This window comes from Eumetopias jubatus, unplaced genomic scaffold (assembly GCF_037043125.1).
Source record: "Eumetopias jubatus isolate StellerSeaLion01/CBP00866 unplaced genomic scaffold, mEumJub1_p1.0 scaffold_4, whole genome shotgun sequence".
Taxonomy (NCBI): domain Eukaryota; kingdom Metazoa; phylum Chordata; class Mammalia; order Carnivora; family Otariidae; genus Eumetopias; species Eumetopias jubatus.
The window spans coordinates 110,645,641-110,671,430 of record NW_028274810.1 but is presented as its reverse complement, the minus strand read 5'-3'; the positions used below and the strand labels follow the sequence as shown (position 1 = coordinate 110,671,430).

The 25,790-nt window shown below is 47.4% G+C and overlaps 1 protein-coding gene across 4 annotated transcripts in view; it reads right to left on the bottom strand.

Moving 5' to 3' along the window:
- Positions 1 to 25,790, bottom strand: part of PTK2 (protein tyrosine kinase 2) — a 254,738-nt gene that overhangs the window by 81,379 nt on the left and 147,569 nt on the right. For all 4 annotated transcript variants that reach the window (XM_088022737.1, XM_088022738.1, XM_028105631.1 and 1 more), the window contains 4 exons: positions 19,748 to 19,855; positions 18,122 to 18,239; positions 11,490 to 11,520; positions 8,859 to 8,911 (listed from right to left, as the gene is read on the bottom strand). In XM_088022737.1, coding sequence (XP_087878863.1) covers positions 8,859 to 8,911; positions 11,490 to 11,520; positions 18,122 to 18,239; positions 19,748 to 19,855 — 310 coding nt within the window. The remainder of the gene's footprint in view (positions 1 to 8,858; positions 8,912 to 11,489; positions 11,521 to 18,121; positions 18,240 to 19,747; positions 19,856 to 25,790) is intronic.

The window sequence follows — 25,790 nt, the reverse complement described above, 5'->3', positions numbered from 1 at the left end:
TCCTACCTTAATCAACTTATGTTCTAGTATGGGGCAAAAACAATAAACAAAAAGGTAAATTACCTGGTGTGTCAATACTAAGTGCCACAGAGAAAAACAGAGCCGAAGTGGGCAGGGAGTATTTTCCAGTGGTGCTGCAACTTTAAATATGGAAGGAGTCACTTGCAAAAAGCCTCTGAGGGGCAGAGGGAGAGGGCAGTAAAAACATCTGGGCCGACAAACAGCAGCTGAGCAGGCCCCGCTCTACAGAGGTGAGCCTGGGCCCCTTGCACAGGAGCAGGGAGGTCAGGCAGGGCGCCAGAAGAGTGAGGGGGAAGTGGGGAATGCTGACGGTGGTGGTGTGCACCAGGGAGCCCACGTCAGGGCTCTGGCTGTCACTGTGAATGACATGGGGCGGATGCACGTAAAAAGAAGTGATGCGATCGGCCTTAGCTTTTAAAGGTTTCCTGGGGGGGCTGTTAAAGGGTGCTGGGAGACCTGCCAGGCTACTGCAACAATCCAGGCACAGAGTGTGTGCCTCTGAACAACGGCAGCTGTGTGGAAGCTGGACTGAATATATTCAGAGGACTGAGCCCGTTAGGATGTGCCAATCGATTGAATATAGAGTAAGAAGCAGTGCAGCACCAGAACAGGCCCAAAGACTCTGGTCCGATCAGCCAGAAGGAAGGAACCACCACTTACTTACTAAGAGGGGAAACTGAGAGGTGCATGCTTGGTGGGGAGAACAGGGGTTCACTTTTCAGCATAGTAAGATGCCCGTGAGCCCCCAGAGTGGATGTGCTGAAGAGGTAGTTGGCTGCCAAGAGTCGAGCTCAGGGAAGCTTCTGGGATTAAGATGACAATTTGGGAGTCGCCAGTATAATTAAGGCATGAGACACGGTAAGATCCCCAAGGAGGCGACTGGCGGCAGGGAAGAGGCGGGAAGACTGAGACCTGGGGTCGTCCAACATGCAGAGTGGGGTGCCAGCAGCAAGGCCTACAGGCAGGAAGCCAGGGAAGGGCTATCTCCAGCAGCAGACTGATGGTGCAAGCCTCTCGTGCAGAGTTCTGTTGTAGGGGCGTGAGAAGAGGGCCAGAGCCCCGCTCAGAGGGGCTAGGGGTTGGAAGAATCCTCTCCCATGGACACGGAAATGACCTGGAACTTGGAGGGGTGCCTGGGGGTGGCAGTGAGCCAGAAATGCAGGGGAGTCTTGTTCTGATACATGCGTTTCTGAGGGAGAATAGTCTGTAAGAGTTAACAAGAAGCAAAGGATACTGAGTTCACCTCCATGCCCAGTTTGACAATGGCTCTGAGGGGAAACCACGGCTGTGGCTATGAGGACGGTGGGGCAGCGGCGCCCCCAGGGCAGGGCCAGTGCTGGGTAGGGGAGGTGACCAGAGGTCTGGAGGAGATGCTGTGGCTTACACACAAGTGTAAGGTGGGAGATGACACGTGGGACTTCTCAAGATGCTGGCATACCGGGGTCCGTCTGAGGGGATCAGCGCTTTCCTGCTTGTCTTTACTAACAAGTAAAGCAGCAGTCCCTGTGACCGCACCTCTCAGCCCATTCCTTTGCTCAGACGGTCCAGGTCAGGGCTGACGACGTCTGTGGGGGAAACTGCCCTAGCAATCAACCAACCTGGGTCGACCAAAACCCACAAATTCATAATGATGCTCAAAAAAAGAAAGCACAGAAGAACAAGATCTGGCCAGGGAGGCAACTCACCATTTAAAAAAACCTGGAAAATAAAGGGGATGAACGAGGCAGTTTTCTTGTCTTTCCAGCAGGAAGCATTTCTCAGGGTAACTCAACAGCCAAGGAAAAGCCTTCTTTATAATAGCTAAATAAACGAAGACATGGCAGAAGTCAGGTGTGGCCACTTTGCGGCCCCTGACAGAATCGAGGCATGCAAGTCAATGGCCACGAAGGCCATCAGGTGTAATGCTCACAGGAACTTTATAATGGATGGTCACACGCTGACCAAATCTTCTGGTCAGTCTTCATGTCATGAAGAGAGACAGTCAGATGTATTGGAAAAAAAAAAAAAAAAAAAATCACTGAGCCTGAATCTGATCAAACTTCCCTTGATCCTAATAAGCAGTACCCGGGAAATAAAATGCAGGGGCCCAAGAGGAGCATGTTCAGACAGCGTCACAGAGGTATCCCTAGCCAGACCCAGAGTATGGGGAACAACGGCGTAAGTGACACAATTTCTTCAGTAGATAAAGCACTGCATTGCCGCCTATTAGTGGAGGTTGATTAGAGGGAAGGTGGGCATACGCTCCATTCTGGAAACAGGTGCACAGGGCTAAGGTAACAGATACGTGTGGCCTGGAAAGCATGGAAAAGTGAATTCCCTGTTTAGTCTGCTGTCGTACTCACTGCTCTGCTTTTCATGTGGGCTTTTTCTGACTGGGATGTGTCTCAGGCTGCTCCCTGCAGGGGGCCTCCACATGTCAAGGCCTCCTTGACCCCTGCAGCCGGGGGGTCAAGTCCAACTCAAGGCTTAGGACTAGGAAAAGCCAGTTTAGCTCTGGAGACTATAATATACGACATAGATATTTCAGTACCCATATGACTCCACAGAGTATTTTTCTCAATTCCTTTAGAAGCCAGAGAGGAGAGGCAGATGGTTCAGTAGCCCAAATCTCAGCAGAGGCAAAGAGAGTTCAAATGGCCTAATAATGGTGGTGGAGAGAAGCCAGCACAGTGGGGTGCTGTGGCCATTCATGCACCGGACCATCAGCCATCCTGACCATACCGAAGGAGACACAACCGTGAACCTCTCAATGGCTAAAAGTCTCTCCTAACATGAGACTGATTACAGAACCCTATTCGTGATTGCTGAAATGAGAAGAATTTCTAGTAAGCCAGGTACTAGGAACAAGTCAATAACATCCAACACTTACACTTCCTGCACATAAAAACAATCAGCAGCATCGATTTGATTAAATTATGTCACAGAGCACTTAATTTACAAAAATTAACTTCGCATGTACTAGGTGCTAATACTCTAAATTAGGGAACTTAAAAAAAAATTCCCAAAAGCTAGTGTTAACACCAAGCTTTCAGCAATAGACAGAGACTACCCTGTAAATCATAGCACTGTCAGAATTGAAGCTAGCATGTAAAACAGACAAAAGAAACTTTTTCAAACCGGAGCATAGGGCAGACTTTCAAATGTTCACAGAAGAACGTCAGGAATGAGTCAGCCGCTATGCTCTTCTTGACAAATGGGGGGACAGACTACAATGCAGTCACACTCAGGTTTTTCCAAACCAGTCCTCCCTTCCACATAGAAAGTCCCTAAGCTTCTGAACAATTCGGTGTAGCCCAATGTAAAGAGAGTGGTTTTAGGAGTTCAAGACGTTGGTTTCAATCAGTCTATTACTTCCTCTGTGAACTGGGCCAGGCCCCCTCAACTTTGAGTTTTAACTTCCCTACCTGTAAAGTGGAAACAGCACAAGGAAGACTGTCCTGAGGTTTAAACAAGATAGCGCACGTGAACAAGTCAGGCATCATCTCTGGGCCTCGCTCCTGTGTAAACACCTGCTTACGTTTTACACGAGGCTGTGACACAGCAACAAGCGAGCCACAGACCTGGTGGGAATTTCAGAGGCCACGGGAAGAAGAGGAAAAGGGCAACAATTATTATGGACTAGGTACATACCACCTTGCATTTTATAGAACTTTACAGTTTACAAACTGTGTTTGTATATATAAGTGACTTGTAAAATTTATAATGAATCAGCTGAAAGCAAATAACATTTATTTTGTTCAATATATTTTAGTTTAGAATAATTTTTAGTCACTAAATTGAAAAACCTAAAAGTAGTAAAGGAACTGATGCATGATTAACAACTGAACCAAAGAATCCGTTACAAAGTTAAAATTTTTTAATTGCAATAGATACTGAAAAAGTACCATCACATAGGGCTCAGCAGAAACAATCAAACCAAACATTTCTACTGACAGAAAAAGGTCACTACGTCGGTTTTCATGGCAGAAATACAAAAGAGAAAAATGCTCTACGATCTCTGATCCCATTTTATGTAACTGAAACGTTCAGCAGGAGCCCTGTTCATAAATGTGGCGGCATCCTCACCACATGTGGCCCTGTACTTCTCGTCACCGGAAGGTCTAAAACACAAACCAAAAAAACCCTACAACACAAAAACCAACCCAACAACAGAAAAAACAGAGTTTACGCCTTCAAAACATTTAAAATTCAGCTTTATTCACTGCCCTGTGTTCCTGGAGAATTTACACACACATGCACACGTACACACACGCGTGCGCTCACGGCTCAAGCCGAGTCCAGGACGGAGGCCACGCCCCTCCCTGCGGCATTCGCAGCCGCCTTCCTGCAAGCACTGGCCTCTGGGTCCTACCTGAGCTCTGTAATATGCATGTTTCCAAAAACTTAACTAGGCTAAAAACCATTGCTTTAGGCCCTCAGAATGAGGTGCCCAGAGAAATGTGCTGTTATTCTTCAAATCTCTCAGTGTTACATTTATTTTCCCACAGGGAAACTTTGTCTAGACTTCAAAGATAAACTCTCCATATATTCAACATGGGTTACAATTGTGGTCTTAATGAAGATGATCAAGTACTGACATTTACTTTGCAAGGAAATAAGAAGGAGTGCCTGGTACCTCCTCTCTCAAAGTCAGGATTCTGCTTCATTTCCCAACCAGGGATCCATCAAGAGTTGAAAACGGTCTTCAGTTATCTAGATCCTCATTATTCCTGTTGGTGAGCTTCCATGCCCCTTGCCCAAATCCTTCACAGTAGCATCCAGAACAACTCACAGTGTTGACCTTACAGGCCACCATCTGAGAACCCAGTGACTCCCATGTCCCTGCAAGCTCGGGGTGTTCCTGCCTTTCTTCCTTCTGCGTTAGCTCCTGGAACTGCATTCCTCAGTCCCAGCCTGTCTCCACACCTTGCTCAGGCATCCATCGACTCACTTAAAAAGAGTTACTAAGTACTGATGTCCCAGTCAGTAAGCAGACAAATAGAACATGTCTTTGCCTATGATGGGGCTGTGATCTAGTGCACAAGATGGTTTCCAAAATGATCACATCCATCTAAAAACTTTCCATAACAGAAAGATGCACAGTGGGCTAGAATACTCTGAGGAAGGAGTCCTGGAGTAGTCAGGGAAGGCTTCTAGGAGGTGGTGACATCTGAATCTGGTCTTGAAGACCAGGTAAGATAAGAAATTTTCAGGAACAGGGCAGTCGCACAAGTTCCACTTTCTCCACCTTCCAAGTGCTTCTTCATCTGTACCCGAGGGAAACTCCTCTAAACCAGCACACTGAAAGACAGTATCACCTAGGGAGCAATAATGACTGAGTTCCAATCCGGGCTCCTTCAATTTCAGGTGTGACACTAACACATTGGTTTACTTTCTGAACTTCTCCCCTCAGATCTGTGAAACACAGATGAAAAAGGCCCTGTAAGGCTGTCGTAGGGATTAAATAAGATCATATCTAAGGCACGTGAAGGTTTTAATGCCGTGAAACCATTCTGAACACTAACTAAAGAGAGTCCTGTCACCTCCTTGCTGTCTGTGACCCTGGCCAAGCTTCCAAGTCTTGACTGCTGTACCTGCTGCATCTCCTGGTCCCTCTCCCTATTCCCTGCGACCTTGGCTGCTGCCTGCCTTCTCCAAGCTCCTGCTCCGGGGCCCAGTGCTCGGGGTCTCCCTGTCTGCACGGCTCCAGCTCTCATTTCACCCAGTTACCTGCCCACATGTTACCCGCTCAGAGATACTTTTCTTGACCACAATTCTATTATTTCTTAAAAAGCTTTATTTATTTAAGTAATCTCTACTCCCAATGTGGGGCTGGAACTCATGATCCTGAGATCAAGAGTTACACACTCCACTGACTGGGCCAGCCAGGCTCCCCTTGACCACAGTTTTCAGGAGCCTCCCCCTTGCTGCTCTCGGTTTACCTGCTAGATTTTAATCCAGTGTCTCTGGTCTGTCTCTTCCACAGAATGTCAACTCCATAAAGGAAGGGACTTGGCCTTGCTTTCACCATCATACCCCCGCACCCAGAACAGGGCCTGCACAGAGCCAGCACACAGTATTTGCTGACTGAATTAATGCAAAGTGGAAAATGTCAAACTGGAATAATATCCATCTTGCAGGGCTCGTGAGGGGTTCAACGAGATGAAGCGTGACAGAAAAGCACACACTCATGGCCGGCATGCCACTGGACTGCAGCCTCACACCAGGAGCCTGAAGAAAGAGAATGGCTCGCTGTGGGGGAAGCAGATGCAGAGTCTGCAGGCCCGGGGCAGCTGGATCTCTCCATCGGGGGGCCAGTAACACCCCCATATGGTGTAGGTTTCCAGGCCACTCCGTAAAGAAACACCCTCAGGGTTTAGAAACAGTACTGGTTTTCTAGGCATCAAGGTAACAGCTTCTGAGTTAAGTGTGAGGCAGGCTCCTGGTGGGCCGGATGTTACGTTTTACAGTCTTTGTGGAAGATAGAAGGACGCCACACCTGCTCGCCCAATTCACCGAAGTGAGCAAGCAGTAGTGTGACAAGGGTACACAGAACTCTGGAGCCCCTGGTGCTGTCGCTAAAGATGCCCTGAACATGGAGTGCTCTCCTTCTCCGGCAGCTGTAGATGACCATGGTGATAACCACGTAAGAGACAGTGTCACCATCAGAACGGGAAGACTGTGACACGTAACAATGACAACAACATCCCGGCCAATGGGACAACTCAAGCAAGCTGAATGCCCGCCGTGAGAAGGTGGGTGGTGGAGCACAGGTCCCTGCTCTTTGAGGCTGGAAAATAATGTGTGTGGGGGTGGGGGGGGAGGGAGGCCTCTGAGGGCTGAGCTAAGGAACCTAAACTTTGTCTAACTGTAAATTGTAACTGAAAGTCTCTGACCAGAGAGCTGCCTATTTAAATTATATACGTATGATGGCAATTAATTAACACGGAGAAGGGACTGAGGGTCAGACTTGTGGCTACGGGACAGCTAGGGAGAACAGTGAAGGCATGACGGGAAAGGATGGGTGGCAGGCAGAGGTAAAACCCAGATGTTCAAGGATGATCAGGTGCTAAAAACTCTGAGGTTCAAAGCCTGAAGCAGTGAGGACGCTGATGAAAGGGGGTCAGGAAAACCGGAGAAGGAACAAGATGCGAAGGGTCTCTGAGGACCTCATCTGAGCTGCAGAGTCCTGATGCACCTAACAGGGCACCTCCGCTCTCTCTTCAGCGTAGGGCTGGGGTACGCATTGGCCCGCACGGGGGTGCTCCCTGGGGCTCGCTCGTGCAGCTGCTTGCGGCCCGCAGGACAATGGAGAAGAGCTCTGAGAGCGGTGCACAGCCGGCCCCGGTCTCACCCGTTCTTTACGGCACGCTGCAGGTCATCCTGGGGCGCCCAGCTGTCCTCCTCTCCTCTGGACCCAGGCCTGCTCATGGAGAGAATCCTTCGCCACGCTCACCACTTTAGCACAGGGTGGCTTTTGTCTCTCCAACCAGATCACAAACTCCCTGAGGGCCTGGTTTACGTCTGGCCCATCTCCTGTGCCCAAAAAACCCTAACAAGGGGCAGGCCCAACACGCGCCAACGCCAAGTACCCCATAGTGCCCTAGCATCACCGCTGGGTTAGGAGAGCACATGGGTGAAGGCAGCATGCCAGCGCGACAGACTATTCTTTTAGAACGTGCTGGCAACCCCGCAGTCCACCAGGCATCTGACACCGGCCAAGGGCCCAAGCTCGAGTACTCAAAACGCTCTCCAGCTCGTCAGGGAATGACTGCAGCGCTATGACACATCCCACCGCTCATCACTAGAGTACCTTTGCCAAGTGTATACAGGTGGGCATGAACACTTCTTGAGAGAGGGCTTGTGGGCTGTTTGTGCACAGTAAAGAACAAGCAAGTACATTTATATGCTGGAACACTAGGAAACAATATAGTCATCGACTAGGCAATAGCATGACACTAAATTTCAGGAAAAACTAACTCAAGGGAAATCAAGCGAATAGGATTTAGGTTTCTTCTGAGTCAGATTATCAGATTCCGGAGTTATTAGGAAGCTGCTGTTGTACAAACATAGCACAGAGCTCAGACCGGACTGCAGACGTGCGTGTGTGCATGTATGTACATGCACGCATGCATGTCTGTGTGGGGTTCACGTGTGCGCGCGCACGCACGTCTGTGTGGGGTTCACGTGTGCGCACATACACATGTCTGTGTGTACGTGTAAAAGATACCAAACTTGGGTACACAGAAGATGCTTCCCATTCCCGCTTTCCTCTATTTCCCACATTTTTCAATGGGGGGAAAAGGCACATATTTTTTGAAAACATACCAAGGAAAGCACACCATACTCATGACACCAGCAAAAAAATAGTTAACATACTGCTTGTGCCAGTATCTTAACTATGTCTCTTAAAAAAACAATATTCAAACACCACTTAATGTTAATTGTGAAAGACAGAAACCACTGAAAAACATTTCGCATTTCCTGAACTCAAAACAATAAATACACAAAGTATATACTGTTACATTCTAAGTTGCAAAGATTAATTATAATGGCAAGTACAAAAGTAAAAATGTTCACTCTAAGTATGGTCAACATGACATTACAACTGAAAAATAACTTGCAAGTCTATACAGTCTTGTATTACATATACACATCTCCTCTAAAGAAAATCTTGAGCCATATTCAAACCCATTTAATAAAGTTAAAATTATGGAGCTTTGGGTGGTCAGACGGCTTAGCTTTCTAAGCTATTCTAGAAAGAGCAATCACAATAAAGAGCCCGCTCCTTCTATAGCACCGTGAATGTTTCTGCTTGGCAGATCGCTATCTGGAACTTTCTGGGTGGAGCCTCTCACCTGATACGGAGACCGCGTGTGTCCGCATGCCTTGCTTCTCGCTGTTGGCCAGCCTGGAACAGAGAGGAGCAGAGCCGTGAGCGCCGTGCCGACAAACAGGGAGTGCCTACAGTCAGGACCATGCCATTTCCCATGGAGACCATGCACTCTCAAGGGTGATTTTTAAAAGATTAAGCGCTACTACCTGAGGCACTTAAAATAACCAGACCACTCTACTATTTTAGAAACAATAGGCAACTGGAGGAACACTGAGATGCTCTGAGAGAGCGGCTCGTGACAGCAGCTTCAGCCCTATACCACCACTCAGCAGCCGGTGAGTATGTGGGTCAGATCAAATTTTACACTGCAATGCTAGACTGCAAGGGGTCGCCCCACATTTATAAAATAGAGGGAAAAGAAACACCTGGAATTGAAATTGCACTCTAAAACATAATTTGAAAAACACCCAAGAGTATGCCTTGTCCTCCTTAAATTCAGAGCATGTAAAAAAGCAGGCAGGACCTTAATACCTATTTTGATTATTTACAGATTAAGCCTAATGTCTGGTTACTTGTTTCATAAAATGGCCCAACAACAGGTGTGTTTTAGATATCTACCCACATAAAATAAAATTTTGGCCAGAAGTCTTAGCGACATTTAAAAAACAGAAGCATAGTTCAGTTTTAAATTTTTGGAAAGCACAAAACACAGAGACAGAAAAGGAACCCTAGAATCTTTAGATGCCAGAGTGACTTTGACATTTTTATAGAAGAAAACTTCTTCCAGATACGTAAGCATGTACTATAGTAGTGCTGAACAGAAAATGGTTCTAGCACACAGAATTTACACTGGGAAATACGGGACCTGGACAGCAGATCCCTCTCGAGAACGGGGAAGATTCAGTATGCAGCTGCGGGGCCTCTAGGATCGGTGATCTCAGCATAAAGCCATGGGACCGAGTTCCTTTTACTGAGTTCCCTATGCATCTGAGATCTAATGAGCTTCAGGGTTGAACCAGAGCTGCCGTGTGACAAATCACCGGTTCCTCTTCTACTGCGGCTACATGACTCTTGGCAACTCTCTGAACCACGCGCACAGGGAAGTCGGGGTGCGCGCTCCCGACAGGAGGTCGGGCCGTGTGCTTCCACGCCCTGCTGCCCACGCGGTGGGCTCTTCCTCTCCCACGACGCGTCTCCGGGGGCTGCTGCACATCCGCTTGCTCACAGCTGCATGGATTTCACCACTTTCCAAACAAGAGCCGCCCCAGGGTATCCTGCTCTGTGATTTGTGGCAAATGTCACTCTTTTAAAGTTTCCTTTTTAATTCACTGTTTCTAGCATCTGTTGCCGCTTCTACCTACTACCGTCTTGATCCACTTTTGTATCTGTTTATGATTCTGCATATTTTAATCCTCAAAGTAATCTCTTACAGATTCTCTACAGTTGAAGATATTCTGGGCATATATTCCTGGCCTAATGTGGGACATTAATAAATATCTATTAAACATTAGTGAGTTTGTGAAACACACGGCCTGAAAGCTGAAAGCAAGCTGCTTTCACCCATCCCTCCACCACCCGCACAGCCACGGCGCACCTCCCACACACCAGCTACTCCCCGGGTCAGGTCCATGATGCCACATGACCCTGGCTGTCCACAAGGTCCTGGGGGCATGGATGAGCAAAGAGGTAGTTGTGAAAGTGTGGTTAAGTCCTCCAGCAAGGAAGAAGGTGTTATGGGGAAGCACACAAGGTGTGCTCTCCAGGGCTGGGTGATCGTGGGAGGTTTCTAGAGCCGGAAAGATGAGCAGGGCCTAGGAGAGGTCACAGAGGCTGGAGGACGAGTGGGACATGTGAGCAAAGAGCATTTTAATGGCTTGGAGGTAAGGAAAGGACCAGTTACTCCAGTAACTAAAGGAAGTTCAACAGAGCTGAAGAAGAGCGTGAGTGGTGGTGAAGCAAGCCTAGAGGGGCTGGCAGGGGCCAGTGGTCAGGGTCTGGCCCATTGGCCCAAGGATGCTGGCCTGTACCCACAGAGCAACAGCAACGCCTGCAGATGTCATGAGACTCTGTTCCACCCCAGAGCGCCCAGCACTCGGCTCTGATGCTTACTTACCAACGTGTCCACATCTCCCAATTTTAACTCCTCTGGTCCCCAGTCCCTTGCACGCTGGCTGACCCCAGAGAAGTTACTAAGTAAGTTCTTCGGGCATCACTGCTCAATTCTTTTTAATCTTATAGATCAACACACCTACTATGAAATTCATGACATCAGCAACTTAAAAAATGAACACAAATACTTATGTTTACTTTTCTCACTTGTAAAACGGCCAGAATGGCACCAATTCTCAGGTTCTTAAAAGGCGAGTGCTGAGTATAAACCATCAACAGGCCTCCCTGGTGCTGTCACCGGGTCGGTCCTCCAGCTGCCCGATCAACTTAAGATAAGGGGAAAGTCATTTTACGTTTTTGGTTAAAGCTAAATACATGACACGATTTACAACTCATTTCACTTCTTTCTGGAAATACTTGTTTTCTACTTCCCTAGTTGTATACATAGAAGTTTGATGATTCAGGCAAATGGAAAATAAAGCATGGTGATTGCTTGACAGTTTCTAACACAAATAAGTAACAAAATACACAAGGCAGCACTTACTTTGGTATTGATGGTAAAGCCCGTTCACCTTCTGGAGAAAAAGAGAGAGAGAGAGAGAGAGATGAGGTCCCTATTTCTTTTGAAAAGATTAGGTGTAGCAATCAGAGAACAAGGGTAAGTCTTAGTCCAGAATTTAGCAATAACCCTTTAATAGGGAAGTTATTACACCGTGCATCTTAGGCTTTCGTGGTTTGTTTTCAATATTTACAACACACATAAACCGACTGGAGGTGCATATTGTATAAAAGGGACTGTCTAATCAGAGCAAAGCCCTGAGGGGGTAAGTGGGTGAAAGACATCCCTACACCAGAGGACTGGCCATTTTGCCCTCTGATAAAAATGCTCAGTAGAAGCAACACCAAAACCTGTCTAGGAAACACAAATACAAGGAAAATAAATCCTCGGGATGTGCAGAGGCAGAGGGACTGATGCACCAGAGCAGCCCAGGAAGCAAGCAGGCCTTGACCAAGGGGTCACCTGCCACCCATGACAGGGGTGGGCTCGGGGCTCCTGGCACCAGCCCTTGCCGCTCTCATCACAGCAAAGCACAGGGCTCCATTTGGTGGTTGGCGGACACGCTCTCTCCCACCCTCCTTCCATGAAGCAGGAAGCACAGAGCTCCCAGGTCACTGTCTTCTATCTGTTTAAATCTAACAGGCACCTAACTAATCCTCTCTTCTAATCCATCCCTGGGCTAAGTTACTACGAGGATCATTTCCCCCCTAATACAAACTCATCAAGTCATTCCGTTGTTTAAAATTCCAGTGTCTCTCATTGGCTTTTTTTTTTTTTAAGATTTTATTTATTTTTTTAAAAGATTTTATTTATTTATTTGACAGAGACACAGCGAGAGGGAACACAAGCAGGGGGAGCAGGAGAGGGAGAAGCAGGCTTCCCACGGAGCAGGGAGCCCGATGCGGGGCTAGATCCCAGGACCCCGGGATCATGACCTGAGCCGAAGGCAGACGCCTAACGACTGAGCCACCCAGGCGCCCCAAGATTTTATTTTTAAGTAATGTCTACACTCAACGTGGGACTCGAACTCACAATCCTGAGATTAAGAGTCGCATGCTCAACTGACTTGAGCCAGACAGGCAACCCTTTCGATGGCTTTTAAGATGAAATTTAAGCACATCTGCTCAACCCACAAAGCACTGTTTCATTTCTGCTGGCACACAACACTGCCCTATCTCCATCTTTGGGGTGTCTGCCCACCTACCGCCCATCTCTCTGACGCCGTGCCAGGTAGTCCATTAGTGTCACCCAGTGCAGTCACAATTGCTGCCTACAGTTCTGCTCCTTGCACTTGCCCTAGAACTTACCCCAAGAGCTCTTCGCCCCCAGAAGGTACCTTTGTCCTGTCTTACCAGTCTCGCTACCTACTGCTCCCTGGAACTGGGTGACTGCATATCATATTTCCCTGAACACAGCATGCTGCCTTCACACATTCCGACCCTTGAAAGGTGCTCTTCCTTCTGGCAGAAAGACCATTCCTCAATTTCTCGAAGCTCAATTCAGTGGGGGATGGGCTAGATGGAGGATGGGTATTAAGGAGGGCACTTGTGATGATGAGCACTGGGTGTTGTACGAAAGTGACGAATCGCTAATTCTACTCCAGAAACCAATAATGCACTCCTTGTTAACTAACTACAACTGAAAAATAAATAAATGAATGAACGAATGATACAATATTCTAAAAAAACAAAACCTCCATCCAAGCACAATTTGAGCTCCAGGGAGCCCTTCCTGCAGTAACTCAGGTGGTTCTGGGTGGTGCTGCTGTGCTTCTGCCTCGTTCCAGGGCACTTCCACGTGTGAGAACACTCGAAGATCGGACTTAACCTGCACACAGGTGTCTCTAACACTCAGCAGGGCACCCTGCGCTCAGAAGGTTCTCAGACCACTGCTTGGTAAATGAAGAACCGAATCAGCCTCGGATCCCACATTGAGTGACTCTGCACAACTATTTATCTGTGAAACAGAAATCGGACCGTCTGGTTTGCAGGGACAGGTGAGGCATGCGCAGCACCGCAGAACACAGACGACCAGCATGTGACACCCAACGCGCTGCTGCACTCCCATCCAAACTGCCTCACTCTGACTTTCTGACATCCACATTTCAGGCAAAATAACCAAGTCACACCATGAAGGCCAAAAGTGGAGTTACTAGAAGATCCTATCATTAGTTGACCACCCATGAAGGCTCCGACCAGGTCTTGTCTACACCACCACTGTCAGTTAATAATGGCCGCTGGCCGTCTGCACTCTTTGTTGCAAGGTCAACTTCCCTGGGGAGAAAAAGAGACCAGCTCATAAAGACTTGGTTAATAGAGACTTCCTAAGCAGCTGGGCAGGAGCAGAGAGAAGGCTGTAAATGAGCTGATTAACAACAAAGGATCCTGAGTACATTTTCGGGAAGCAAGACCATTTCAGATCACTGAGCAACATGGCCACACTCACTAGCAGCAGCACTGTTACAAAAACGCAGGACTCACCGACTACAACGCCCAGTTCTAGGTGTCAGTTTTTAACATTCCTTTAAATTTATAAGCTGAAGACCTAGTGGGGTTTAGGTTGGGTGAAGCGACGGATCTTCCATTCCATCCTTGGAAGATGCGCTCTCCCATTTTGTTAGTGTCTGCATAAGTTGTCGGAGGCCAGTGTAGCGATGGCGCCCTGCCCATTGTCCACCTCCTAGAAGTCCTCCTGCAGAATCCGATGGACACAGGGTGTCTGTCCACTCTGCAGTGTGTGTAGCAGCTCGAAACCAGACACAGCCTAAATGTCCAAACAATGGGACTAACATACGACTTCTCATGTCATTCCCATGGCAGATAGCTTATTTCCCAGAATAAATCCTTTAGGATTAAGGATGTATCTTTATATTAACCTACATTTGACTTCTAATTTTTGAATAAAAGTTCTTACCTGTTTTTTAAATTAACCAATGCAGATTCCCTGTAACAAATCTAAATCATAAAGGTGCATACTATAGAAAGGAAGTGGAAAGGCCGAAGCCTCGCCCCCTGCTTCAGTCACATCTCCACCTCCCCGGGAGTACTCCCTGTCCACAGTTGGTCACTTAGCCGCCCAGATTTCCAGACTCCTCTTAAACGTGCGAATACACACACACAGGCCTGGCTACATATATGTGTGTGCACGCAGGTGTAGGCTTTTAGCACGAAAATAGCACCCCCTCCTGTTTTTCACAGCTGTGGAGTACTCTATGAGGGGTGCATGCTCCCTCACTTAGTGATTCCTTCCCATTGTTTGGACATTTAGGCTGTGTCTGGTTTCGAGCTGCTACACACACTGCAGAGTGGACAGACACCCTGTGTCCATCGGATTCTGCAGGAGGACTTCTAGGAGGTGGACAATGGGCAGGGCACCATCGCTACACTGGCCTCCGACAACTTATGCAGACACCAACAAAATGGGAGAGCACATCTTCCAAGGATGGAACGGAAGATCCGTCACTTCACCCAACCTAAACCAGAAAATGCGATCTGTCGCTGGTGTCCAATGCCTATTGCACATCTCCATGTCCACTCTTCTACAAGGAGCCTATTTTCATACTGGCTTGTCTTAATGAGCTGGAAGAACACGCGAGAAAGAAGAGATTTTAATTCTTTGTTGTCTGTGTCACAGATGTTTTCCCTCCTGTATCTCAGCTTTAAAAAAATGTTTCTTTTACCAACAGAAGTGCTTTCATGTTTACAAAACCAACTCTGTCAATTCTGTTCTTCCTACACTCTGGGTCATGACATCTTAGAAGCATACCTCCCCTCCCTCCCAGGTACAGGCTTATTATCATCCCACACACAGGAAATCTTCTGAGGAATGAGGAAATTATGACCCTATGTTAATCTGCATAATTCTTTCCTCTGAGGAGAATTTTACTAAAATTGAAAAACTGCCCCTGAGCTTTCTTGTGGGTAAGGCATAGGTTAGCTAACGCCCCACAATACGGGTCGAGGTCATTCAGCAACTCTGATGGAACTCAGTTCAGGATATCTTGCTTGTGGCTCTAATTACATTTTCCACCCCAGTAAACACCACCTTTAAAAGCACTTTATAAGTGCAAAGTACTAGTGGTGGATCACAGAACTAATCAAGTGCATCTGAGCATACTCACAACTCACATGTAGAACTTACAGGTCACTTAGAACTGGTGTCCCTGTTATGCGTATAAACATGTACCTGTTGCTTACCATTAAACAGTTTACAATCTAGAGAAGACATATGGGTACATATATGTTATTAAAAGCACACTGCCAGGAAAATGGTGCACTGGGGTGTAGAAACATGTTTTAAATTTATTAGAAATTTTTAAAAAATCTAGGGGCGCCTGGGTGGCTCAGTCGTTAAGCATCTGCCTTCGGCTCAGGTCGTGATCCCAGGGTCCTGGGATCGAGCCCCGCATCGGGCTCCCTGCTCCGCAGGAAGCCTGCTTCTCCCTCCCCCACTCCCCCTGCTTGTGTTCCCTCTCTCGGTGTGTCTCTCTCTCTCTCAAATAAATAAATAAAATTAAAAAAAAAAAAAGAAATTTAAAAAAATCTAAATTAAAAAATGCTCATGTACTCTTGTCCACATATATTTCTGACTATAATCCATTAAAAATGTTTGATTTAAAGTATTATTTCCATTAGGAGTATACCTTCACATTAGGTATCTATTACAAAATAGTTGTATAATAAATGAACATGCTGGGATTGAGAATAAAGTAAGTACATTATCGAATCTAGTGTCTCATTCTGTAAAGACAACATAAAATTGCTAAGAGCCAGCGCCCTACTAGGATTTTATGAGAAGCGTTTTCACTTGTGCTCGTCATATGCACGAAGAACTTAATGCATCTCAGTTCACAAGATGTGATATCAAAATGTTTATCCCTAAGGAGAAAAAAAAAGCCAATTAAAAACCAACACAGGAAGGTGTTGAAGTTTCCAAACATGGAATGGCTGGCTTATTCAATGCTTAATGTCTGAATGTTATTTTTTTTGTGTGCACAAACTGATAAAGAACATTTGGTAAATTAGGATAAAAAATTTTAAATTATTTACTAAAAAGGAGACAGGCAATATGTCACATTGAACACTTTCGCAAAATACCGTCTTCATGGAAAGGAATTTCCCTAAAATATTTAAATGATATTTGCAAGGTACATAGCCCTGCTTAAAACACAAAATGAAAAATCAAGAGTTTATGTCTGTACAAGTTTTAACTGAGAGTAGCCTTTAGACCTTTCTAAAAGCAACTTTATTACTATATTTCATACAAAGAAAGGTACTATAAATCTAAATATAACTGTATTTTAGAATAGGTTTTAATGGTGTGATCATAAAGATTTTTACTAGATTAGGCATATCCTAGAATCCACACACTTTAGCTATTGTTTTCAGAGCACATCATGACACTAACTTTTAAACAAAGGTTCCAATGATTCCCTGCCTCACACCTCCCCCCGGCTCCCAACTGCTCCCTCCAGCCACTCTGTGAACACAGGGTACGGGGCTGCTGGTAGGCCGGGCTTTCTGCTGCGTCTCTACCAGGAGTTCAGGACTCCATCATCTGTTTTCCTAGCTCCTCTCCACAGTGCGTACCTGGACACACAGCACTCGGCCCCTCAGGACCACTTCCCTGTGATGGTCCCGGTCACGGAGGGGAGTGCTGCAGGGGATCCCGTGTCCACCGGCCACAGAGCTGGCTACTTGTGGGCACCACTGTGGACCCACCTCCCACGCCATAAAGCAGGCATCGTTCTTTACGGATGAGGACAGTCAGAGTCCAGGTTCACACAGTAGGTCAGGATCGCTCTGCAGGTAGCAGCAGCCACGGGAACAATGCTAACATTTATGGCCACTGCATGTGCCAGACACAGTTCCAAGCCTTTCACACAGATGAAGTCATTTACCCTCCCTAAACCATACAAGGTGCCACTCTGTGTGTGTTAGAGCTAGAGAACCGGGCACAGAAAGGTCAAGCAATTTACAGATGGCAGCTCAGAGGACTTGCCATTTGAACATACAAAAGGATACATTTCTAGAGCCCAGATTTTTCCTGCTACCACTACGCTATTTTCCTGCTGGGAACATTCTGTTTGATTATTTCAGAATTCCAAATCTTCTGAAACAACCCTTCTTACTGCCTTTTAAGAACCCCACATGGCTTCCGAAGTGATACAGCCTTGTTTCTAACAATTACTCGTTCTAATCCCTGATTTTACATCATGCCTTAGAACTAATTTTGTTCTTTGCTCTAAGCTTTTGAGATCTATAAGAAAAAACAGAGAGTTTATTTAACATGAGTTACAAAGTATACCTGAAAAAAAAATCCAGAACATAATCCCAAACGTTTACTACAAACACTGACAGCAGCCTAGAAAGCACTCCAGTGTGTTGCCTGAACCCAGCAGCCTGAACACCAACACTGTTTCCCCAAAGCTCTTCTATTCAAACCCGGCTCACAGGCTGCGCGTTGCCCCACTTCCCCGGAAAACCAAGAACACAGACGTACTTGGCTGCATTACTTATTTGGTCTTCAGAGTCGTCTAAAAGAAGGAGTAGAGGCAGTTGGGATGAGCTCGCCTAACAGCTCCCGGTGGGACTGCTCAAGCAGAAGCAGGACCTCACCTTTCTGGGGTCTGATGATAAAAGACTGTGTGGCCCCGTTCACCAGCCGGCAGTACCCATCTATCAAGTCAGCCATATTCTCAGCGATGGTCAGGGATGGTGCTGTCACTGTCAGAGGCTGAAAGGGGAGAAGACCGAGAGAGGCGTTATTGTTCTTTGTACCATCAAAGGGGCAGCTGTACCATGACATCAGATCTCCAGGTGCACTTGGCAACAGAAGAGTGACTGCGACACAGATTTGTCATAAGGTCGGCGTGGAAAAGGAAGTTTGATATTTAAGGATGTTATTCCTAGAATATGTGACAGAAGGCGACCCAGACAAAAACAGAAAAATCACTTAAACTGAGATTCATTTTCTAGAACTAAAGGAGGCAAAAAAAAAAATTTCCCTTCAGAGTTGTCTGGCCCCTGTGGAACATCTAATTAAGGGAAGAATTTAAAGATTGAGTATATTTCAAGTATGGCCTATTTTAGAAACAAACATGGAGTAAATTTTTATTATCCCTCGTAATTTTTCTAGCATTAAAGAAAATTACTAAAATCTCATTATTTGAAGCATGCACAGCATGTTTTGCCTAAGAGGTAAGAATTCACTGTTTTCACTATCAAACCTGCAATTTTGATAAACTTCCTTAAGACTTATCATTAAAGATTACCCGGGAGACGATCAGAGCTGTATTTTCCTTCCCGACACACGGACGCCCTAACCAGAGGAGTGCTCCTCACGCCCTCGTCCACGAACACCACACCTTCCCTGAGCTCCGCTACATGTTCGGGGCGGGGGGGAGGGGGCGCAGTTCTGACAATGGTGGTGCCAAAAGAGAATGTTACGGAGGTGCTGTCCGGAAATTTTAACTGGCAATAGTTTCCATATTTTAGGGTTTCATTTATTGACCTCTGAGAATCAAATGCACTTCTGAGAGCCTCAGAAATGCCACCGCTCCCAAGGCAAAAACAAGTGAGGAGCGTGGCAGATGAACCTGTCTGAGAAAAGGCTTCCGCCACCAGAGAGCCCTGTGCGCTGCACGTGACAGACGACAGAGGTCCGAAAACGTGCTGTGTGCGACAAGCCCAGTCATTCCGACTCCACTGCCTGTCAGCCAGAGAAGGTCACCTGATGCAGTATTTGCCAGATGGCCACACTGCATGCAGATTAAAAGCGTGGGCTCTGGGAGCCACCCCATCTCCACCACTTGTGCTCGGCTTTCTCAGCTGTGCAATGGGTTCAGAGTATCTCACAGAACTTCTTTTGCTGGGTTCTGAGAATGACCCGTGCCGCTCCTGGCCCCCACGCTAAGCGTCAGAGCAGCAGGTGACCCACCTGGCAGGAGCTGCGGCGCCGGGGCTGCTAGCAGGTGACCCAGCCCCGAGACCAGCACGCACAGCAGTACGGGCAATGACACTGCTTACTGAAGGTACCTGTGCATCTACATAATCCTCAGAAGCGGATGTTCGAGCTAGTTCACGAGAATCTTCAACTGACTTGACAATAATGCTCCGGACTGACTTTTCCATCTGTCACCTGCTCTACTCTTGGGGGCACGTACTCATTACTACCTGAAATGGAACACTCACCACGTAAGAGAAAGCTGGGATTCTGATGACGCACACAAACTGCATCCTTACCTCTGGGGCGCCGGCAATTTTCAGCTGTAGCATCCCTTTCCTGTCCTTGTCTTCGCTGTTTGAATACTGAATGGTCTGCACTTGATTGAAGTCGGCCAGATGTGTGGGCTTGGGAGAGAAAAGGCAACCACTTGCGACCCCAGATAAACTCCTGTCAGGTACTGCATGACTTTCTCGCAGTGCCCACCCCATGCCACTCTCCCGAGGACCTCCTCCCGATGACTGCGTCTGGGGGAGAGGCTGCTGATCCATCAGCCCCCAGTGGGGTATTCTCTTCCTCAGGAGCAGTCCTGGAACCACCAGGAACTGTCTGCTCACTCCCAGGTGAGGAATACGCCTGTTCTCTGTGTTCCTAATGGCCAAGCAGGAGCGCTCCACCTGTCAGAGCTGGACGGGTGAGTCACAGGTCCCAGAGAAGGAAGGAAGTAGAAGGAAGTCCCGGATTTGACTCACTCACTGGCCTTGGGAGGAACCACGTGCGAAACCTGCTCCCATTCCCACAGAGAGAGGGACCTGTGTGCACTCCCAGTGCATCCTGAATTAGAGCAAGTCTCTGAGTGTTTAACAGCGCTAGGCAGTTGGCAGGTGTCCAAAGGACCCTTCTCAGGAAGACGTGCCAAGAGAGACTTCATTTCTCCAACTAGAATCAACTCTTTTCTTATGAAGACAAAAAAAAAAAAAATACCCATTTGTCCCTTAACCTTCTAGCATTTCATGACAATGATCACTTTGCTGTGATGATTCCTACACATTTATTTACAACAATTACCTTGATTTCAGCCTCTTTCTCTTACAACGTCATGAGGATTGGCCTCTCCCACCAAGCACTCCACTCAGCCCAGATTCTGCCACTGGGACTGAGCTGGAATTATGTTTCAGAAAGTGACTCATAGTGGTTCCTGGGTGGCTCAGTCGTTAAGCATCTGCCTTCAGCTCAGGTCATGATCCCAGGGTCCTGGGATCGAGCCCCACTCAGGCTCCCTGCTTGGTGGGGAGTTTGCTTCTCCCTCTGTTCTCCCCCCACCTTGTGCGCACGTGCTCTCTCTCTCTCTCTCTCTCTCAAATAAATAAAATCTTTATTAATTTTTTAAAAGACTTTATTTGTCAGAGAGAGAGAGAGCGTGCACAAGCAGAGCAAGGAGGGCTCCCGCAGAGCAGGGAGCCCAATGTGGGACTCGATCTCAGGACACTGGGATCATGACCTGAGCTGAAGGCAGACACTTGACCAACTGAGCCACCCAGGCATCCCAATAAATAAAATCTTAAAAAAAAAAAAAGTTTCCCTTCACATCAGAACACCTTCACAGCTTTGCTTTCAGGCGCACGTGTGTCCATGAGGCCTTCAGACAGGAGCCCAGGGGCAGCCCTCCGCTTTCCCACTCTAAGACGTCCAAACAAACAACAGGCAGCCTGGCCCCTGTGCCCACTCCCCTCTCTCTGCCTCTGTGCCACCTGCCCTCATGGGGTTCCCTCCTACCTCACTGTCTTCCACAGTTCCTTTGGCTTCTCCTCTGCTCCATCTCTAAATGATCACAGGCCACAGGACTCTGTGCTGGGCCCATCCTTTCCCTGAGGTGTGTGGTGGCCCAGCCAATACCACCCAGCCCCGTGGTGCAAGGACGTCTCCAGTCCTGAACTGGGACATGTATCCAGCCACCTACATAACACCCCCACACGGACGTCGGGGACAGACCGTGAACAGCAGAGTCACGGGATCTGCTCTTAACACCTGCTCCTCCTCCAGGCCTTCCCAGTGCAGCAACAAGCACCACCAGTCAACCCTGCTCCTGAGCCAAAAAACGGAGGCATTATCACCAGCTCCTCTCTTTCCTCCCCCACAGCCAGCCCAGCTCCACACCCAGAGTCTGTGCATTTTCCTTCTACCGTCCTAGCTGCCACTCAGGTGCAATCACCGTTGGTATCCTGCTTAGAGCATCAACCCTGCAGCTGTTTCCCTCGATGTGCTCCTGTCCCCCTCACAGACCACCCTACCCGGAAGCCCGGGAGGTACTTCACAGTGTAAGTCAGGTCTGACAACCCCCTGCTTCAACACGTACGACGCCAGCAAAGGGAAGCAAACACCCCCCCGCCCCCCCGATCTGCCCTCTGCCTGCCTCTTGGACCTAATTTCTTATCATGAACTCATCTTGATCAGATGCACTCTGGTCTTACCGGGGCAGAATCATGCCCCCAGAGGGTTGTTTTTGGTTGGCTGAAGAATGAGGGATAGAAATGGGGACCAGGGCCGTGAGACGTGGTAGAAAGCACAGGAAGTTCCCTCACAGCGAATACTGTCCTATGTCCTGAATGGCTTTCAAGTGTCCTGATGTGTATGCATGTTGGTGAAAAATCTGATTCTAGAACCCAAGTCTTTTTTAAAACACAAAGTATGCTCTACACTGAATTTTCCAGGAACACAACTTATGTGTAATTTAGGGAATACTGACTTTGCTATCTTTGGAATGTTAGGATGAGTTGTCACCATTTTGGAAAATGACATTATGGAGGGCAATGCTTGTCGGTATTTGACCCCATGCACACACATCTGTAACAGAGATGAGGCTCCTTCTAACAGACCAGGAATCAAATGTTATTAAGCTGGTGACGCATGAAATAGGGGACATCTCAACTAGTCTCACTAAATGATATTAAAATATTCCTATTATTGCCATCCTATAACGAAAATATTTTTTTCCAAAGAACAACGGAAATTTAAGTAATGGAAATCATTACATTACTTTTTTTCTTTTTTAAACCTACTGTGTTTCTGCCTCATTTTGACATGCCCCCTGAAGTCAGTCACTTTCCTATACTACTTGTAGGGGGGACTTCTGGCGGCCCTCTCTCAGATGAACATGCTCAGTACTCAGCTCTGACTCATCTGTAACACTTGCCCGTCTCTGTGCTGTGTACTGACATATTGAAACAGACTTTTTGGAATTATATGTGCACAGCATATTCTATGATTTTATTTCAAGTTAGCAAAAGGCTCTTAAAAATATCTGTTATAAAGAAGACAGGGCTGGGAGGGGCCCACACTGACCACCACACTAAATTGGGACACCAGACACTCTCATACTACCCTACTGTAGCCCGCTCTCATGATCGGATTATTTCTGTTGCTTATCATCTTTCTTACATTCGCTCTCACAAACAGACTAAAAGCACCATGAAGGTGATCTAGTGGTGGATGCCCATCCTGTCTACCACTTATTGCAAGGAAGGAGGGCCGTGCCTGGTACATGAGGGAGTGAATGAATGACTCTGAGAACTTACAAGGTGCTGGGCTCTGTTCTAAGTACCAGGAATCCAGCAGTGAACAAGGATGACGTGAATCCAGACATAAATAATCACACAAGGAAGCACGTAATTACAATTGTGATAAAGACCACAACAAAGCAACTGAGGGTACTGTCTAAAACTATATCCACTTTGTTTGGGGAGGGGCAGGAGGAAATGGTGAGGCCTCACTCAGAACAAGTCTCCCTGAGAACGAGAGTGGGCCCTGGGCCCCATGAAGTCAGGACCATGTGGATTTCACCCTGCGCTGGGCCCTGGCTTCCGGCTCACTGCCCAGCACCAAGCAGCTGCACACACACATGCAGACTGGCCAATGCAGCGCTCCAGACAAGGCACAGAAGTAGGCATTACGGGCCCCAAGAGAGGGCAAGTGTGTGCAGAGGAGCCTGCAGAGCTGGGCTGTCTACGGTAGCGGGAAGCCGCGTGTGGCTACTGAGCAGCTGGTGGTTCGCGGCTAGTCCAAACTGAGGGGCGATGAAAATGCAGAATCCATGCCTATTCCAAAGACTCGCTATGATAAAAAGAGTATAAAATATCTCCATAACTTTTATATGCATGGTACCTTGAAGTGATGGTACCTTGGATATACTGGGATACATAAGATACGTTTTTAAAATTCATTTCACCTTTTAAAATGTGGTTTTACCAGAACACTGAAAAGTCCATAGGCAGGGCGCCTGGGGGGCTCAGGCGTTGAGCGTCTGCCTTCGGCTCAGGTCATGGTCCCGGGGTCCGGGGATCGAGCCCCACCATCGGGCTCCCTGCTCCGTGGGAAGCCTGCTTCTCCCTCTCCCACTCCCCCTGCTTGTGTTCCCTCTCTCGCTGTGTCTCTCTGTCAAATAAATAAATAAAATCTTTAAAAAAAAAGAAAAGAAAAGAAAAGTCCATAGGCAGCTTGCATCATACTTGTATTGAGCAGCACTGGAGAATAAGGTGACCTAGAAGTCGGGTGAAGTAGCTAAGGACTCAGAAGTACCGAGGGGGCTCCGCTGCATGAGGGTCACTGTCCCCCCGGTGGAGGCTGGGCGGATGCTGGGGTGCCGGCAGGGGCCAAAGAGAGAATGGGAGAAACCCAGGCGGTGCACTTAGAGCAGCTCGGCTTGGGGCAGCCACGCGCCACCAGGTTCTCAACGGCCACGTGCCAAGAACTTTTGCAATAAAGCAAAGAGGAAACGTGGGCTCACTCCCTGGCAGGGACAGTGAAGGGGATATGGGTTTGAGGGAGGACATTTTTAGGATGAGAGAGATTACACATTTTTCTATGCTAACAGGAATGGCCCAGTAGATTGGAAGCATTTACTGGTGCTGGAAAGAGAGCAGAAGAGACAGGGGGGCTGCTACACAGCCAGGGGCGGTCTTACCAGAGCATGATGTTCACCCACGGAAGGCAAGGGACGGGAGGGTGGGTATGGCAGGCAGAAACGCAAGCAGGGCAGATTTTATAGGGACTTCCGGGGCTCTATCCTGACACCCCCCATCCTAGCTTCCTTCTACTTTATACAACAGCAACTTTCACTTCACAGGACAGAGATCCTCATAGTCTCAAAGAGAAAATAGACATTTTTTCCATAGAACATTGATAAAAATCAACCATATGCTTTGCTATAAAGAAGACTGGAACACATTCACAACAATTAACATGTAAAAAACCTGTTCTCTGCTCATCGGCCAGTAACATTAGAAATAATAACAGTGAGACCCAAACCCTCAGAGCTACTTGAAATTTAACACCCTCCTAAAGAATGCTATGATGAAAGAAATAAAAGCTGTATAGAAATACAGTGAAAGGAGAACACCACCTACCAACATTAATAAGACATTAAAAGTTCTACGAGAAAATGGCCTCCAAAGTAAACAAAATTACATTGGAAAAAAACATCCCAAGGGAACTGCAGGAGAAAGCCTAAAAACAAGCAAACAAGATTGGGAAAAAGGGGGTCTGCCAAGAACAATGCCAACATGAAGGAAAAGGAAGGGCAATGCTGTCACCCCGATTTCTGAGCTTGCCCACAAAGGGTCGCTACAAGAGACAAGCCGTCCGCACGTCTGCGAAAGTCAGACTCCCACGGACGTGCGGGGGCGTGAGACCAGGCGCAGGACTGGAGTCACCGGAAAGATGACGAGAGAACCCTGAGATACAGCTCCATGGTGACAAGCTGCAAACACGGCTGGCGGAGGACATGCTAACAGAACGCGAGTTATGACAGGCGACAAGAAGTGGACACCCCGAGCAGCTGTGCCACTGTGGGGGGGGGGGAGGGGCACTGGCACACCAGTCACTGAGGTGGCAGCAGGAGCCACGCAGACCCAGGCCGCCTCACCCAAAAAACACACAATTCCCATTCTGGCTTCAAATATTTCAGGATGTAAAATCATAAAAAGACCCCAATTTACCTGATGAAATAAATTAGTGTAACTTCTAATATCCTTTAATGTCCTTATAAAGTTAATATAAAAAAAGAAAGAAAAGTCTAGATTGTGATCACTTCGGCAGTACATATACTAAAAAGAAAAGATTTTTTTGTGTGTGTGCTGTGGCACATCAAGTTGTATGATGCTGACGCGGAAAGAGACAACTGGACGGTGTCACAGAACAGAAGATCCCGAGGTGCACCGCAGGAGGTAACAGATACATGACTTGATGCACCTTGCTGACCCTGCTGTCTGCTCACCTGAACAGCAATGACATAACAGTGGTGACACCCAAATGCCTACCTGAGTCCTTTGTGTGAGGCCATGATCG